The sequence below is a fragment of the Schistocerca cancellata genome, chromosome 12, assembly GCF_023864275.1.
Source record: "Schistocerca cancellata isolate TAMUIC-IGC-003103 chromosome 12, iqSchCanc2.1, whole genome shotgun sequence".
Taxonomy (NCBI): Eukaryota; Metazoa; Arthropoda; class Insecta; order Orthoptera; family Acrididae; genus Schistocerca; species Schistocerca cancellata.
In genome coordinates, this window is record NC_064637.1 from 155,437,202 (window position 1) to 155,457,376 (window position 20,175).

Sequence of the window (20,175 nt, forward strand, 5' to 3'; positions counted from 1 at the left end):
AGAACTGATGGGCAGCTCACCACTGCGACACGTATTCCCGAGGCACACGATTGGTCCAGCTGTTGCAAACGAGGCAGAGGAGCCTGCAGTCAAACGGCTACAAAGGTACGAACTGGACACAAACCCCAACACTTTGCCTGAAGACGACAAGTACTAAACTTGTCCAAAAGTTGTTGCAGAATAATGCATTGACTCGGCTGAAAACCCGAGAAGACTTCATCATCGAAATTCAGCGAGAATGCCTGCATTTCCATATAATACGTCCTCTCTGCCACATCTCCTTGTCAACCTGTTTCACTGTGCTGATTCCATCTGACTGGCGCGGGCGCGTGCACACGCACACACACACACACACACACACACACACACACACACACACCACTGCCGCAATTGGCAGTCACGTGACTGCTTGTTCCAGTTCTACATAGAAGCATGCCTTGATATGAAGAGATTCAAGGGGTGAGGAGACAGTGGGGTCTTTGTGACCAGATGTCTTAGGCATTCCAGAGTTATGCTGTGACACATGGTAGCATGCGGACTGTCAACTCATGGGGGAACAGTCATCTTCACTCGTATCATTTGCGTTCCACCCTGGAAGGTAGTACGAGTGTAAAATTCTTTTCAGTGTTAAGCTAATTAGAAATGGACACGAAAAAGGAATTAAATCAGCCACCCCCTTATTTAAAACATCAACTTCCGTGCAGCTGTCAGTGGACACAGCAGGTGTTCACACCTGACACTATGCGCCCACCGATGGCCATTTGCTCCTCTCAGTTTATTACAGCATATAGTTCAGTACTGTGAATTCATTTTTATTTCTCATTGGAGGCGATGCTGGTGTACAGGAAATCATACACAATACCTTGATCGACATTTTGAACTTTGTTTTTTGGAAATTTACCCACCATCCAAAGATATATAATACTAAACCGAGTGGCGTGTGGGGTCACTGGCATGAGGACAGTATATGGCGTCATGCTTGCTGTGCCCACCAGGGGGCCTCATAGCAGTTGATGTGTTAAAAAATCATTCAGAAATTCAGTTCATTTGTGAATCGGGAGAATATACATCTACACTGCCAAACAGGTATTTGTCCCTTGATCCATTCAAGAATTAAATGTCTTACTGCGCTACACTGCTTGGTATATTCCACAAATGATTTACCATTACTGTATTAACTTCTTACCAACCAGTGATTAAGTACCTGTCTTGCATTTTAGTGTCAATTCTCCATTCCTAAATTTTGTGCTCTGAAATTAGACCACAGCTGTAATGGCACTGTGACGTTCTATATGTGCTTGAAAAATATTTGTGAAAATGGATCAACTACAGCATTCTACATCATCTTTTAATGGATCTGTGACAGAAAATAAAGCGCTAAAAATGAGAACAAACAACTTAGTAATGATGGAATATTTATGACAGAACATTTGTATCCTGTTATGACACTGTACATAAAATTTGGTTGTGTTTTACGGATTGTGCAATAAAGTTCTACATTAACAATTCAAATGTTAGCACATACAGTGTTTGTTTTTGTGTCACAGTTGTACATAAGAATTTGCCCAAATTAGCAATCCTTTGTCAGCAACTTTATTGTCAGAAGAATACTGTTTACTAAAACAAGCTTCACAAATAAACTTGATAACCTTAACATGCTCGTACTTACAAGAATTCACATAGAAAATTCCACTGATATTTGCACAATGTACACATTTTCTTCAACACAATGGCTCAAAATTTTGGCACTTGCCACATCTTATAAATTGCAATCTACACTTCAGCAACAAAACAAGCAATGGTCCCATGTGAACAGAACTGCATATTTTGTGCCTATTTCTAAATTTACTGACCACTATAATTTATGTCATTTTCTTTCTAAATTTCTGAAATGCATGCATGTACTGTGTATTGGGAAATAAACACATTGCTCTTTAATCTATCTGATTGTATTTCAAAGGGTAGGAATTTCAGTTTTAGAGTTTTCTCTTGAAATATGATACAAAAGGCAATACATAAAATAATAAAAACAGTAAAACAACGATGTATATATATATATATATATTTATACATACAGTCCTTAATTACATCCTCTTCATATTGTACAATAATATACATATATAAATTATTTCACATGTATTTACAGTAAATAGAGGAGACAGTTTTCCTGTGATACTAAATAACTTTTTAAGTCTCTCTATATTCACAACTAGAGGAAAGAGAATAACAAAGCTTCTTCAAGTGTTAACTACACATTAAAAAAATGAAAACTTTTACCCGTCTGTGTATCAAGTATAACATAATCACCTGACAGCACAAACACATTTATTCCACAGTCATGCCACTTGGATATTGCAGGTCTTATGATATCTGTCACAAGTTACATACAGCAACAAACTTTTGTAGTTTTTAGACTAGTAATATACTAGAGAGGATCCGTATCCATTATTAAAATAATAATAAAAAAATAATGAACTGGTCCTTTCATTAAGGGCAATTTACCTTAATTTCGTTATGATGCCAATGTTTACTCATCAATGTGTACACTGCAGTAAAATGAGGAAAAATATTAATGCAAACAATTCTCTTATCTATGACAGAGACGCAGATTGTACTCATCAACTAATGTACCATAAATAATGGCAACACAATCAGAAACCATGCACTGAATGTATGCTGAAAAATTACTTTCCAACCACATGTGGTACTTATTTACAAGAGCATATAGCAGAAATGAGAATGAATCAAGGAAACCAGGCTGGGGAGGGGGAAAAAAAATTGTTTTGAAACTCAAGCTGTATACATCAAATTTTCCTTTTGGGTAACACAGTCAGAATTAATTCTCTCCAGTAATGTACCAGTGGCTTGTCATAGTCTGACAGTCATTTCCAAACACAATTTTACGCTGCTGAGTATGAAAGATCAATCATCATGGGAGACTGAAAGCTTTGAGCCACACTAGGAACCAACTACTTGTGCTCTGATGTGTAAAGTAACGATATCATACACAGACATTGCAGAATCCTTAATTTCACCCAACTTATACCCAATAAAACTGTGTTTCCTTGTAACCTTTTACATTACAACAATGCTGCACGTGAAGCCCTTCACTACTAGATGGCACTGAATAAACCTTCCCTGACAAGCAATGCATACAAAATAAAATATGTGGAAATATCATACAGCCTGAAAAAGGAGTAAAGGGAGGTGTAGGAGAGGAGAGGAACTGTATTTATCAATTGCCCCTTACTGTCAGAAAATTACCCTTTTCAGTCTTACAATTACCAGCACAAATTTAGTCTCCCATGATATACCTTCTAACAACAAACATCCTTCCTCACAGGTGCAACCTGCAAAGAATATGGAAATCTACAGCACCAAAAGTGACAGAAACCATAACCATAGTAATGATTAGAAAAGTGACAAGACAAGGAGAGCGATCCTGGTTCAAACGCATACTCGGCACACAAGTTTTGTCTGCCTGTACATCATATTCTCTCACACATCAGTGAAAAGTTCTTTGTGACTGTAAGATGACGAAATGGCTCTGTCAGATTGTTAGCAAACTTGGCCGACATTTGGAAAAAAAATCTCTGAAGAACAGAGATACAATTGTTTCTTATTTTATGAACAAAAAGAAGTGGGTAATCCATACAGTTACCCTTCTCCTCGACAAGTATTTACCTTCACGCAGCTCGGAGGGAAGATACAGTACGCACGTTTCTGATAACAGTTTAACATTTTCCACTCGGCGACTTTCGAGTCACGAGGGACAGACGGTAGGAAAGTACGCCCGCGCTGCGCACTTCCTCCCCTTACTGGCGCACGACATCCTGGTCCGGGATGTAGGTGCCCAGCACAGTGAAGGCGACAACCCCAGTGAGCCCGACGAGCGCGACGGTCGTTGTGACGCTGAACAGCTGGGCGTACTGCAGGCGGCAGTACCAGGCCACCCCCAGCGCCAGGCTGAGAGACGCGAACAGCACATTGCCCAGGTCCCACTCACGTCCACCCTCTGTCCCCACCGCTCCGCCCACACCAGCGTCACCGCCCCCCAGTGTGAGGCTGCCCCGGAGACTCGACTGCTGCGAGTGCAGTTGGGACGATGACCCCACACCTGATTTGATGAGCCAAACAAAACACAATTACTAAAACAATTACAAATAGAAAAACTAAATTCAGATAATACATAAGGTAGCTCACCGCACAATGTTTATTCCTATCTGTGGATTCATATTGCTCACACCAACATAATTTTGTCTGCACGAATCCACAGCCTCAATATATTTTTCAAAGGAAAATATTATCTGCTGTATAATTTTCACATTTATTTGCTATCAGACAATTTTGACTTTTTAGTCATTATCAACCAACATATTAATATACCAAAACACAGAATAACACACGTGACACTTATAAAAGAAATGTGTAAAGAGTAGATGGGTGATGCTGGGGAAATGAAATAGTCACGGCAGGCAAAATACACTAAAAACACACTATGAAGGAATTATCCAAATAGGACAGAAGTCATTAGATGTGATGTACATGTAGGGCCAAAAAAGTTATTACAATTTCAGAAAAAATAGAAAATTTATTCATACAAAAGAGGTTCACAAATTGAGCAAGTCAATGATGTGTTGATCCACCTGAGGCCACTATGCAAGCAGTTATATGGCTGGTAATTTGATGGTACTCAAACCAATGTAGAAGCCCAAACAGTGTCTACATAACAGCTGGTATGCAATGTCTGTTATTTCAGAGGTGGCTCTCCTTTCGGAAGCATATGTTTTGCCAATTAAAGGGCTGATGCAGCTGGTGGGAGGATGGTGCATAGTGCAAGTCTTACAGTGAGGATGGCCCACCTTTAAGCTCTCTATATTAAAAATGAAGAAATTCCTCCAGTTGTATTTAAGGTGTCGATTTTATTTTGGCAACTAGTTTCAACGTTGTAACGACGTCATCTTCAGGCCCATACACTTGTTGCTGTCAACTGCGTGTGGCTGATACTAGAAGTCAGTGGTGAGATATGGACGTGCTCCACACCATCTTCCAAAACTCTTTAAACAAAATTTGAAATTTTTCCTTAACTTTTTCCTGATAGCGTGCTTAATGGAAAATTTATAACACACAAACTCATCTGCAAAGTAATCAGACATCTGAAGCTGTTTTATACACAGAAATTCAACTTTAAAGGATCAGAACTTTATGGTAAACACTAATGCGAGTTTTGTATCTAATAAGGAACAAAAATTTATAATGTACATGGAAGAACCATATACAATTTAAGTTAAGTATGTATTGAACAACAAACCACAGAGAATCCACATCACTTTATATATCAATCTCAAACTTATTCTCATGTAATGTCCACATTTTTGTACATTGGGACCACTGTTTTGTACTTCCATCTGCATTTGGATACATCCATCTGCATTTGGATACATCCATCTGCATTTGGATACATCACTAGAATAAATTTGATGTTGGTGCATGAAATTATGTGGACTGCCAGTGGTTTGTTGTTCAATACATACTTAGGCCATATTTTACATGCATTATAAACATTCTGTTCCTATCTGATGCAGATCACAGTAATGTTTGTAACTGGCTCCACATGTGTGGGTTGGTTAATTTCCACACATGTGTTGTGACGTGCTAAATAGAGGTTATCTGAATGGACGCAGAAGGTTGCTTCCTGTGTTGAATTAAAAATACTGCTATTTGTCTTTTTTTTACACACCCACATGTTTTTCTGTCTGTGTTTTGGTATTTTTATTGACTACTTGATAATGACTTAAAAGTTTAATCTGGCCAATAACAAGCAAATTTGAAAACTGTACAGTCCATAAATAACAATGTTTCCATTTGAAATATCGACATTATCGACAGGCATTACATCCAAATCAGAATAACCAAGTGATCGACAGTTAGCAGATTACAGAACAGCTACCGTAGCGACAACCTATTAGAGACAAAAACCAGTTCCATGTTCTGTTTTGCTCAGAGTTGCGCACCGAAGCAATATGGCCTTTATGGTCTCACAAGGTAAGCTCAGCACTACACAGGTTAATGGAAAATGCAAAGGAATTGGCACCAAATTGCACAGCTGCAATGCTTTCTAAAGCGAGCCTGGCACAGTGCCCACCTGTGCTTCCTGGGCGCGGCGTGTGCACCAGGCAGTGCACGACGCAGTTGTCGAATAGGCCCAACTGTCGCAGGGTCTCCGAGTCGCTGCCCAGCACCTGCCCGTTGAAAATCAGCCGCACCAGTTTGTCTGCCGACAGCTCGGAAGCGAAGTGCCTCCTGTAACACACCGACCAGTCTCGTTCTCAAAAATGATCACTTTTTTTATTTTATTTTTTACTTTTCACCTTGCAGGAAAACTGGGAAATAATGGTAAAAACCATATGAAAATTAAAAAAACTATGAGAGCAGAGCCCATATCAATAAGTGAGCATCTTCATTTATCGTTACGAACATAACGAGAAAAAATGTTGTGAAAGTTTGATATATATGGGGTGGCCAGGAAAAGAGGGTACCCGTGTTATACTGAACGTGATATCTGAAGCTATCTGAGTGTTGCTATTTTTCTTAATGCTGGTGCGGTGCTCAAACAGTGGCACTTTATGTCGAGTGGTGGTTTAGTGATCAGTGATGTCAGTAGACAGTTTCAAGCTTGTGAATACAGTTCTACAGAATGTCTTTTTCAATCAAAAAGTGTATAATATCACCTTTTTTACATAAATCATTTAAAATATTAAATGATAGGTTCATGACAAAATATCCAGAGACAGCTGCTCTTGCAAGGAGTGTTGTGGAGAAACTGATCACTACATTTAGAACAACATGTTCATTCAGTAACACCAATGCCGCCATGTAAAGGAAGTTTTTTCACCCGAAACTACTGAATGTGTCTATGGTAGAAGTTCACGGAAATTAACTACATATCTATTCTCCCAACTAAACATCAAATGAATATCATGCTAGAAGACATTGAGGTTGTTACATATGAGAGCATACAAAGTAAGAGTGAAGCAAACAGTTAAGACCTACGGATTACGCATAATGACAACAATATTGCAAATGGTAATTCACAAATGTTGCTGATGGTTATCTGTGTCCAAATCTTTTCTTCAACTCAGACAAGGCCTGGTTTCACATTATTGGGTACATGAACTCGCAAAACACACACTATGGGTCAACAGACAATTCCACAGAATGCTTTGAGGTGCCTCTGCATGATCTGAAAGCAGGTGTTGGGTGTGCAGTTTTAGGCCAACAGATTGTAGACTCCATTTTCTTTAACAACACCATGAACTCTAACATGTATGTAATAGAACTGTTGCAACTATTCATAGCACAGCCATTGGAGGAAGAACAAGAGTGCGCGTTTTTCGAACAAGATTGTGCTCCAGTGCATATTTCAATTTTCGTGTCAAATCTCCAAGAAACTTTCAGAGAAGAATGTAAAGTTTCCGCAAATTTATGGCCTCCCAAACCACCTGAACTGTCTACTTGCGATTTCTGTTTGTGGGGTAATTTTAAGTGTGAAGTCTACAGAAACAACCTGCATACAACTGAAGAGTTAAAAGCAAACATTCACAATGCGGTTGCCGAAACTGTACCAAATGATTAGGCAAAAGTTTCCAGAAACAAGATTTGTGTATCAAAGATTATTATATTGTCAATGTTTATGGTGAACACTTTCAGCTCTTCTTGTGAACTACGGAATGTTCAGTACATTGTTTTTCATAGCAATAATTTACTACTCTGTATTCTGAATTTACAGTAAATGAGTGAATTGTCTGTATGTTGTTTATAAGACATGAGGCTTCTTTTATTTTGGCCACCCTGTATTTGCTGAACAATGAGGGTGAAAGTTCAGTTAAAGGTATTAAAATTTTAGAAGATATTTTGATAAGGTGTTACAATATACAGTAGAAGTCTGATAGTCCGGTACATTTGGGACTGGCCATGGCAGATTATCAAAAATGCCGGATTATGGGAAGTACCTCTTACTACTGGTATAGGCTAAGCCATACAGTGAAAATAGCTGTAACGCGGTGTTTTGGAGTAAAATGTTAATTAGCAGAATTGTTAAGTTAATAACTTTAGCTCAAAATTAGACCAATACAAAATTTTTATTCGACACATTTAGTTAAATAAATGTACTGTACAATATTTTAGTTTGGTTTAAAAAAATCTTGATCATCATCCTGTTTTCAGAATCGTTGTCACTTGGCACAAAAGTTATTTCTAATTATAAGTAAACCAACAACTTCAGAGGCATTATAATTAGTATACAGTCAGCAAAAGTGTTGAATTTATCTACGGACTCTGCAGTTTCTGCCCAACTGAGTCTCTCCTCTCCTCCTGTTTTCTCACTCGAGTCACTCTCTTCAAGTATCTGTATAATTTGAGGTTTTACTACACTTTGGATAATGTCCTCCTACTCAAAAGGTTCATCATTATCCATTTGAATCCACTCTGCAAGTTGTTCTTCAGATACGTGTTCCAAAGGATTGTTATCAGTTACACTTCATACAATGTCCAAAACTTCAGACACTGATTCAAAATGCCGTTCCTCCTCGACAATCTGTGATGTTGAATCACAAACAGGATTTGCAGTTGGCCAAAGTTTTCTCCCACAGCATCGTAAAATAACTTTGTACTCGAGCCTATGACGGCATTACAGCATACACAGTATCTTGTATATTAAACTTTTTCTGAAAGTCTGTAACATCACACTCAGCATTTAACAGGCTGTGAATAAAAGAGACCCTATAAAAACATTTAAAGTTCTGGATTACCCCTAGATTCATGAGCTGGATCATTGATTAAGATTATGTGGCAGAAATGTGGTAAACAGTTTTCCATAAACTAACTCAGCTACTAGTGGATGTGCTTTATAGTTGTCCAAATGAGGGATGGCTTGCTGTCTTCTGGTGTACTGAGATTTCTAAAGCTTTCTTCCAACTTTACCAATTACAAAAGGGGGTTATTCAGCGGCTTCTATATGTACTGGCACATAGCACAACTCTCTCTCTCTCTCTCTCTCTCTCTCTCTCTCTCTCTCTCTCCCCCCACCCCTCTCCCTATCTCCCCTGGCTACTAGAGTGGGTCTCTTTCATCGGCCTAGTAAATTTGATCAGCTGTTAGATTATTACCTCTGATTATTTCTTCATACTTGTCTTTGTATTTATCCGCTGAGTCTTGGTTCACTGAAACAGTTTCTCCAGTTACATGAGGTCTTCAAATTCCTTGCCAAAACCTGAAGTTTCTGAACCAACCATCAGAAAAATTGCATTCAGTTTCTGCAATACTGAATTTCCTTGCATTTTCAATAACCACTGGCCCTGTTACCAACTTTCCTTCAGAGCGTACTGCACTGAACCATTTATATAATGTAAAATCCAACTGTTCCAATTTTGGTTTCTTAATATGTGCCTGAAAGCCAATTTTTCAGTTATTACCAACTGAGTTGGGCTGTTTTGGGGGAGGAGACTGGACAGCGAGGTCATCATTCTCATCTGATTAGGGATGGACAGGGAAGGAAGTCAGCCTTGCCCTTTCAAAGGAACCATCCCGGCATTTGCCTGGAGCAATTTATGGAAATCATGGAAAACCTAAATCAGATGGCCAGAAGTGGAATTGAACCATCATCCTCCCAAATGCGAGTCCAGTGCACTAACCACTGCGTCACCTCGCTCAGTCTTACCGACTGAGAATCAAACTACTTTAGTCAGTAAACCAATATTAAATTAATTCATCAAAATATTTCTATTCTTACCTCTCTCTAGGCATTTGATGATTTCCAATTTCTGGTCGGTGGTCAGAGTTATGTACTTGCATTTCTCTCCTGACTTGGAACTTGTAGAAGGTTTTGGTTTCGAGAATATTGTCACTGCTTAAATATCAATAAAACTTCCGCAGGCTACTTCAATATTTACGTTCGCTACAGTAGTATGGATCCTAGTTTGCTAGGAAAAAACGGCTTTCAATCAAAACAATGAACTGAACCTGTGTGTGGTAACACCCAAGATAAGTTCTGTCAAGTTCAAATGCTACCAATTGATTCCAAACAATGTCGATTGTATCTAACAGTAGCAGATGTGTAGCAGAGACTTCCAAGTAGTTTCAAACTTGGGAGGATGGTGTTGGAAAATCTGATGTTCTTGATCGTTTGATGGTGGACTGATAGAAGTCTACTATACTTGAAGAGGTCATCATCATCAGCCATGTCCATCATTAAATGACATGGCCTTTCCAAGTACTGAACTCAGGTATGCCTGCAACTAATTCTTCCATGAGTAATGGTCTAGGGAAATAGACAGCTGATTCCATCGACCTCCTGTAAGTCTTTGTGCCAACGCTCTGGCTGTCTTCCTCATGATCTGTCTCTGTCTCTTGAACTCCATTCCATCACCGCCTTTATTCATCAGTCGTAATTCCTTCTGACAACACAGACACTGTCATTTCATAGGCCTGTTCTCTCCAAGGGTGTCCATGACATCGATAACTGGTCCTGTGTCTTCTGTGATTCTTTTGCCTTTCTGTATAAATCCCAACACACACCTCTGCATGCCTTGCTGCACAGCTCTAAGTTTCTGCCTTGTATATTCGTAAAATGTACAGTACTCACTGCTGTAACGAAAAATGGGGAGGACAGATTGACCAAAAATTTTTAATTTTGCCTGAAGATAATAGAAACGCTTGCCAGTCTAGTTCAATGTGTCGAAAGATCATATTTATATGCCGGAAAATTTAGATGAATTCTCTGACAGTGTACAGTAGTGTGTTTTTGAGTTGTACATTTCCAACCATGCTCCATTTATCAGACTTAACATTTACCTTGGAAAGGGTTATGTTCAATCCCACCTCAGCAGTATGCAGATGGTAACTGCGTGCGCTGCACTGAGAGGGATTGTGCTTCCTCTTACTGTCAACCTCATACTATCATCTTTTCAACCCAGAGAGTATAAAAAATAACAACGAAATCCACACCTTTAGCTGCTTAAAGGTGTTGATAAATATCAACGGAGACAGTTGAAAATGTGTGCCCTGACCGGGACTCGAACCCGGGGTCTCCTGCTTACATGGCAGACGCTCTAACCGACTGAGCCACCGAGGACACACAGGATAGTGTGACTGCAGGGACTTATCTGTGGCATGCTTCATGTAAGACCCACACTTCCAACTTACTGTTCACACACTACCTTTGTAGCACCCCTGCCAACTATACTCATTACTCGCGGCAGTCAATCTACCAATTCCCGTAAGAGTTTGAGAAATGTGAGTGCATCTGCGCTGAAGAAGATCAGAGATAAGCCCCTGCAATCACACTATCCTCTGTGTCCTCAGTGGCTCAGTCCGATAGAGCGTCTGCCAGGTAAACAGGAGATCCCGGGTTGAGTCCCGGTCGGGGCACACATTTTCAACTGTCCTCTTGATATTTATCAACACCTGTAAGCAACTAATGGTGTAGATTTTACTCTTCGAGAGCTGCAAGACCACCAATGGTATCTGTTCTTTTGGACATGTCCGAAAGAACAGACACTCATCTTCATACTGAGGGTATTGTGTTTCTAGGTCTAATTTGCCTCTACTTTGAACATTTTTTACTGGCCAAACTGTCAAGGAAGCAGGTGTGGTGATTAAATTTCATTATCTTTGAGCTTAAAGTTTGTGATGAAAGCCTTGACGAGGCGAAACTCCATAACTGTTAATGTGTTATATCCACCTGACAATTCTGTGTTTGATATACATTACCTCGGCATGTATAAGGAATATCTAAAAATGTGGGATCACCTTGTAAGTACACAATTCCCTTATCAATTTCTGAAATATTTTTATGATCGAAATTTCCTGGCAAATTACAACTGTGAGGCAAACAGGGACCCCAAATTTGAGTCCCAATCAACACAGAATTTTAATCTTCCAGGAAATTTTGAAACAGTGCACACTCATAACATACTGTGTTCTTTTGTAATTCAGAATATTGACTCTTTTTAACACCTTTAACAACAACAACAACAACAACAACAATAATACATACTTCATAGACTGATTTACCACAAATACTAAGTTACAACCTTCTTCCATTAAATGTAAGTACAGTAACAGAGAACAGTATACACATCTGGACCAGCATGATAAAGATAAATTTGGTATCGTTAATCTCAAAATCAGTAAGATATCTACAACTTGAAACACTTACCCACGTCTAGAGTTCTCCAGGATAAGGATGCACATGGTAGCATCTAAACATACCAATACACTTCAAAGTTGTTGGCTACCTACTGAGAGACATGAAACTAAAGGAACAACAATAACATAATTCGTTTTGGTATTCAGATTAGTGTGTATTTGAGGAAGAATCTTAAACTTATGCTGATGGTATGTGGCAGTAAACTGGAAGATGAAAAAAATGAATGTAGTGTGGTGAAGGGGGTACTTGTCACACTTCAAATCAAAAGATTTAGGGTTCATTCCTCAGTCTTACGGCTTTTTTTCTCTCAGTTTTCAGTTCTTTCACCTCTGGAAACCATTTTTTAATGTGAAAAATGCCAGCGGCACAGTGGTTCAGAATTCACATTAAACTGTTGCTCTTCCGAAAACTAACTGCGCAGCTGGGTTCCAAGCTAAGAGGAAGGCAAGGGCATATCACATCCAACACGGCCACCCCAGGGCATTACCAATTAATGTCAACCCTAAGTTATAAATTTCTTGATTTGGCCTGATAAAGTTTCTGATGATATTTTGTTTCAAAACACAGAAAACTCATTCCACATATTTTCAAATACCTTTTAAAATCCCCCAACCGCTCATTCAGCTTGCCATCGACGAGTTTCTGATCGTCGTTGAGGTACTTCAGTCTGATACGTATGCAGTCTCCGGCATCTTCCGCTGCAGAGCTGGCTTCCTCTGCAGGTGGAGCACTAGCTTCCACAACAACATCAGACGTTGCATTTGGCTCTAAAAGAGTCACCTGAAATCAATTATTTATGAAATAGAAAATGCTGAAATGACTGTATACACAAAGATATGCAAAAGAAGTTATAACTGCGCAGTTTGATTCAGTTTGTAGTAAAGGTCACTAGATTTACGGATCCGTATGCAGCAGAGAAACTTGTGAAATATGGTGTTACAGGAGAATGTTGAATATTAGATGGGTACCTCAGATAACTAATGAGGAGGCACTGAATGGAATTGAGGGAAAAAATTATGGTACAACTGGACCAGAGGAAGAGATTAGTTGACAGTGTAACAATACAAGTCAAGATGGATGTAACGGAACTTGAATAGCGTATTTGCCTCTATTGGTTACGGTAGAGAGATCAATCTTTCGGTCCTGTCTGTATATTTATATATAATATTGCATGAATAAAGGCTGAGCGAGTGTAAAGCTATCGTTAAAAATGCACGCCGCACAATTTGTTACGATTTGGTCTGTCATAATACTAATAACATTCTTTTGAATACAATTAAAATATAACGGCGATACCTGTTTAGTGTTATTGGAAATAATATGTAGTAAATTAATGAGTAAGGTAGCCGATCCTATAAGAAGAGGTAAAATTGGACATACTGAGGTGTTTTGCTTTATATCGATGAAGCCGATGATACGGCGTCATTTTTTTTTTCGTTTACTCTTAGAAATAAAGAAGTAAAGAAGTGCTAATTGTGCGTAGTGAAAAATATAGGGGCGAGTTTTAAATAACTATGGTATACAATGAGAGTAACAAAAGGACATTTAGTTACACGAAATTGCGGATAGCGAAGTGTGGTCATTAAATTGAGTACATCTACAGGGCGGTCAATTCCGGGATAAATCTATACGCATCTCACGAGGGACGCGGTATTGAGAGCGGTTTCCCCCCCTCCCCCTTAATTATATTGCAGAGAGCGGGCTCCAATTCATGAAAAGGAGAAAAACGTTAACTTTTACGCGAACTCTTAATAATTGGGGATCGGAGAGAAAAGTGAGTAATTGTCTTACGCCTAACAAACATTCATGGAGGCGGTGGCTAAACTAAAAGAGTCAATTACAAAATACTGTATCATCATCATTGACTGTTGGTATCGAGCAACCAAAACCGTTCATCAAAGGGTTTCGATGGAAATTGGGAGTTAGGGTTCAGGCACTCGCATATACTCCACATCTGAGTGTGAATGAGTGGTGAATGCGAAATAAAACTGTGAACAAAGTTACATTAAATAAAACAGAAGAAACAAGACAGTTTGGTCGTATCTGTTATTATTCCATAAACTGTAACATTTCTTATCGTTGTACGAAGCCTTTATAGACAATCGTTATGACAATTTGCTTCGAAGGGATCGTTACAAGTTAAGTTTTGGGGACCTGGTCAAGAGGGGGTAGTTCGTAGATCCTAACTACTGCAGCTATTCTGGAATCAGGTGCTACGGTGACCGTTGTGTGTTGTCAATGACTTAAGGTTACCGTATCTCATGCTCTAAGATCGACGCGCCTTTCCACTTGATATAACGGTGCCTCTCGGCAACAACGACAACGCTGACGACGAAGGAAGATACGGTAGAACAGGACACATCGTGAGGCCTCAAGGAATCACCAGTTTGGTGATGGAAGGAAGTGTGTAAGGTAAAACTTGTAGAAAGAGAACAAGAATATGTACAGAGTGATTCAAAAGCAATTGAAAGTAACTGTACACACTCTGTGAGTGTAACGTATGCATCAAAATAAGAGAAACATTGAGTAATGATCACAAGTGCACCACAATTCTTTGTGATTCAAAAGTAAAAGTACACACTTTGTGGGTATAATGTATGCATCAAAATAAGTATAAAATGTTAAATTAATTTTGTGTGAAACTGCTTTATTTTATAGTTATGCAGTAAAGTAGGGATCCCTTTGTGTCATTCCTTTCTGAGAAGAATTACTTTTGTGGTGTCTTCGTTACCCTTGTGATTCCTGCTTTACTGCATACTGTGTTCAAACTGATGTCCATGTAGACAAAGACAGTGGCATGGTCGACATCTTATCACTCTCTAACTGTTGCTGGCTCTGTCAATCTCATTCTGCACAGTTGTACAACAATTTTCAGTTTGCTGCTGCAATTGTGCCACATTTTGCAACACCGTACACGAGCTCCTCGAGACGGCCCCAAGGGTAGAAGTCCAGGGGTCAAAAGATCTGGCGGGCCGAGCAACTGGTCCTGCACAACTTGTCCACTTAAAAGGATAAGCAACATTGAGATGCTCTCTCGCTTGCTGACTGAAATGTGCAGCAGCACGATCACGCATAAACTGTAAATTGGTTTGTGTGGCAAGTGGGACATCGTGAAGCAAATCGTCCAATTCGTGTTCCAAAAACTGTCAATACCCTTTTGATGAAGCAAGCTGCGATATTTTTACTTCCCCTCTGGTTTTACCATATGCCCCCTTAAAATTCATTTTTTCATGTCTGACTAATTATCATCAACATACTGCAGTATAATCTGCATTTTCATAAAAGAGAAAGGTTGGCCCTCAGTTTTAAAGAATATAACACGAGATCTAATTTTGTGCTTAGTTTTGTGTATGTAATTGATTTTCTAATTCATTTTGACTACTCCTAGTTAGTATTGTTATAGGGTGAAATCAGTAACTGTTTTGTAGCTCAAATTCTATTGTTGACTTATAAACAAATATAAATTCTGTACTAATTGTAAACATTTGGAGGTACAACTAATAGTATTCTTAAAGGATCAATTTGGTTCTATTCGAAAACATGCTAGCAAAGCCAGCCCTTAATTAATTCCAAAGTAATCAACAGTTTTGCCAAAAGTATTTTTTGGGTAACAATATCTGTTAATTTCATCATTTAAACAAATAATTCGGCCTAATTCTTTTAGTAGAAGAAACTGTTAAAAAGAACCAATTTTTCGATGTATGCAGTTAATTGAAGGAGTGAGGTTTTAATTGTGATTTCTGTAAATTAAACATCAAATAATGTGTAGTTTCAGTGCCTATTATTGTGAGGATATACAGGGTGTTACAAAAAGGTACGGCCAAACTTTCAGGAAACATTCCTCACACACAAATAAAGAAAATATGTTATGTGGACATGTGTCCGGAAATGCTTAATTTCCACATTAGAGCTCATTTTAGTTTCGTCAGTATGTACTGTACTTCCTCGATTCACCGCCAGTTGGCCCAATTGAAGGAAGGTAATGTTGACTTCGGTGCTTGTGTTGACATGCGACTCATTGCTCTACAGTACTAGCATCAAGCACATCAGTACGTACCATCAACAGGTTAGTGTTCATCACAAACGTGGTTTTGCAGTCAGTGCAGTGTTTACAAATGCGGAGTTGGCAGATACCCATTTGATGTATGGATTAGCACGGGGCAATAGCCATGGCGCAGTACGTTTGTATCGAGACAGATTTCCAGAACGAAGGTGTTCCGACAGGAAGACATTCGAAGCAATTGATCGGCGTCTTAGCGAGCGCGGAACAATCCAGCCTATGACTCACGACTGGTGAGGATCTAGTACGACGAGGATACCTGCAATGGACGAGGAAATCCTTCGTGCAGTTGACGATAACCCTAACGTCAGCGTCAGAGAAGTTGCTGCTGTAAAAGATAACGTTGACCACGTCACTGTATGGAGAGTGCTACGGGAGAACCAGTTGTTTCCGTACCATGTACAGCGTGTGCAGGCACTATCAGCAGCTGATTGGCCTCCACGGGTACACATCTGCGAATGGTTCATCCAACTATGTGTCAATTCTCATTTCAGTGCAAGTGTTCTCTTTACGGATGAGGCTTCATTCCAACGTGATCAAATTGTAAATTTTCACAATCAACATGTGTGGGCTGACGAGATTCCGCACGCAATTGTGCAATCACATCATCAAGATAGATTTTCTGTGAACGTTTGGGCAGGCATTGTGGTGATGTCTTGATTGGGCCCCATGTTCTTCCACCTACGCTCAATGGAGCACGTTATCATGATTTCATACGGGATACTCTACCTGTGCTGCTAGAACATGTGCCTTTACAAGTACGACACAACATGTGGTTCATGCACGATGGAGCTCCTGCACATTTCAGTCGAAGTGTTCGTACGCTTCTCAACAACTCATTCGGTGACCGATGAATTGGTAGAGGCGGGCCAATTCCATGGCCTCCACCCTCTCCTGACCTCAACCCTCTTGACTTTCATTTATGGGGGCATTTGAAAGCTCTTGTCTACGCAACCCCGGTACCAAATGTAGAGACTCTTCGTGCTCGTATTGTGGACGGCTATGATACAATACGCCATTCTCCAGGGCTGCATCAGCGCATCAGGGATTCCATACGACGGAGGGTGGATGCATGTATCCTCGCTAACGGAGGACATTTTGAACATTTCCTGTAACAAAGTGTTTGAAGTCACGCTGGTACTTTCTGTTGCTGTGTGTTTCCATTCCATGATTAATGTGATTTGAAGAGAAGTAATAAAATAAGCTCTAACATGGAAAGTAAGCGTTTCCGGATACATGTCCACATAACATATTTTCTTTCTTTGTGTGTGAGGAATGCTTCCTGAAAGTTTGGTCGTACCTTTTTGTAACACCCTGTATAAGGGCCCGATTTTTTGTCCCAAGACAGTCAGTCCATGGCCGAGTTAACTGTGATGTAAGTGTAACACAATTAGGCCATGTGTTAAAACAATGACAGTGTCTGTTCAATTTATTTGAAAGAAGGTGAAATGTGTGGTTAGGCTTTTACTGCTCGTAGATGTTAACAGTAACCTATTGTAGCAGTATGTGGATGCTTGCCTGCAACCTATTAATGAGGCTTATCGAAAGTTAAACAACAGAGCACTGGCCATATAACTGTGTATTATTGGGGGTTGTGAACTGTGAAAGTAAAGAACTGCGAAACGTGAATGTGCATCTGTCAGCTACTTCATTTAGAGTAGTCAGCGTTGAACTTCCACCCTCATTTTTCAGCCAGTATCACAACACAGTACGTCGACACCAGGCACAATCGACGATGAAATAAAGCAGGCGAACGTCACACTCAGGTACTGTGGAGTAACTTGCAGTCCAATTAATTGACTCTACACTTCACTGCACCAAATGTTCACTGCAAAATGGTTTCGATATCACCCTACTGTAGTTATGTGAGGATTCTCAAATGTCCACACGTGTGAACTATGAACATTCACGATACCTGCCTGGGTACAAAGGCTCTCATCCGTAAACAGTACCCGATGACAGAACCACGAAACAGCAGCATGGCACTCAAATAACCACTGACAGAAATTCTGACGTCAAGTGTAGTCTACAGGTGTCAGCTAGTATACTATTTGCAGGTGAAAAGAGTGGAATTGTTGTCTGCATAGCAGGCGCCATACAGCTGATTGAGGAACCCTGACAGCGGCACTTACATGACTGGATCTGCATCTACCTTTTACAGGATGATCCTCGATACCCAGTCCATCCAGTTGAGGAAGACCTACCCGTGGCACAACACAAATGCCGTATTCCCTTATGTGCCTATCCACAGCTGTGAAAGCATGGTGGTTTGGTACTTTTCTGTTTGGAAGCATTTTCATATACTGTCAGCTAGCTGCTCGTGCATTGCCTTCTGCTGCACCGTTTGGGTACGCCATCGTACCGTATGTATCAACTGCAGTCTAAGAACTACTGACAGAATGAATGTATGTAGTACATCTGGTACCGGGGCAACCACCATACAGTACAACAGGCCACAAAAAAGTCAAGTAAATAAAGGCATTTTGTGCCAGAATCAACCAGGCAGCGTAGAGGAGTGTACAAAACAATATCAGCTGACATGCAGGCCAACACGACATCCCGAAAGCATGTACTGGCCCGTGGTGCTCAAATGGCTCTGAGCACTATGGGACTTAACTTCTTAGGTCATCAGTCCCCTGCCCGTGGTGTAATGCGTACCAAAAATGACATTATGCATTATCACTCAGAATAAATAAATTTCACATAAATCTTTATTTAACATTTTACTCTCATTTTGACGCATACATTACACCAAGGAAGTGTGCACTGTTACTTCTAAATCACCCTGTGCTGTAGTGAGCAGGTTCAAGTGGACATCGGCTGCTGCGGTTACATATGGAGAGGCCTGCACAGGACAGAACAGCACAAAAGCTACACTGAACCAGCTTTTGACTGAAGACCACAAAAATAATGACAACTGCTACAACAATGTATCAGGGACACTTGCAGAATTACGCACTTATACCTGCAGCTTGTTGCTGTTTGCTTCCGAACTCAATATTTTAAATGAACCTCAATCATTTACTGGTGAAAAGGAGGAGACTGACATACACATGCCAAACAATACTATTTTTTACTGTCCAATAATGCACATTAATGGGCCAAAACATTATCACTATCTGCTTAAAAGTCACTACCCCTTTGAACTGCAATAAAGCAGCTATTTGCGTGGCATGCATTCGACAAGTTGTCGTTTGGTTTCTGGTGGTACATGACAGCAGATGTCTACATACAGATCTCACAATTCCTGTAAATTACAGCTAGTCGCTTGTGACCGTGGAGCTGGTGCCAAAAACATCGCAGATGTCGTCCTGTCGAGCACTACCGTGCTCCACAAACAACTGTAGCACGATTCTGGCTTCGAGACACAGACAGTTACCCTGCCGGAATATGCTGCTGCCGACAGATGAGACGTCGGGCATGAAATGATGTAGTGGTTCACAATAATGTCTGCAGCTGTTGCAGTGCCTTCGATTACTACCATGCGTCCCACAGAAGTGCAGACAAATGTCCCCCGCAGCACATCTTGCCCCCTCCGGCACGATATTAGATTCTAACAGCTGCTCACCTCAATGAGAATGTATTCGGTCACGATTTTCGGCCCAGTGTGAGAAGGAACAAAATTCACCTGAAAGGGACACATTTCCATTGATTCCCAGTCCAATCTCGAGGTCACATGTGCGCTACAGTCATTAGTGACAATTTTGTCAGGTGAACGTGGGAACACACAGGAGTGTGCATGCACTCAAATGACTGTCTTTGCCACTTTGGAGATGCTCGTGCTGGTCTGCAACAATGTGGCCTTTGTCAATAACAATACAATGAAGAGGAAAGTTGCCACTTATTATATACGGGAGATGCTTAGTCGCAGATAGGCACAATAAAAGACTGTCACAAATAAGCTTTC

General features: G+C 40.1%; 1 protein-coding gene and 1 non-coding gene across 3 annotated transcripts in view; both read right to left on the bottom strand.

The window, feature by feature from the left end:
* Nucleotides 1–1,577: 1,577 nt before the first annotated feature.
* Nucleotides 1,578–20,175, bottom strand: part of LOC126109636 (transmembrane and ubiquitin-like domain-containing protein 1) — a 57,559-nt gene continuing 38,961 nt past the window's right edge. For both annotated transcript variants that reach the window (XM_049914683.1, XM_049914682.1), the window contains exons 4-6: nt 12,804–12,988; nt 6,146–6,303; nt 1,578–4,117 (exon numbers count right to left, since the gene is read on the bottom strand). In XM_049914683.1, the coding sequence (XP_049770640.1) occupies nt 3,816–4,117; nt 6,146–6,303; nt 12,804–12,988 (645 nt within the window). In that variant the 3' untranslated portion in view covers nt 1,578–3,815. The remainder of the gene's footprint in view (nt 4,118–6,145; nt 6,304–12,803; nt 12,989–20,175) is intronic.
* Trnat-ugu (transfer RNA threonine (anticodon UGU)) lies at nt 11,058–11,132 on the bottom strand. Its single transcript has one exon. It is a non-coding gene; the product is annotated as a tRNA-Thr (tRNA).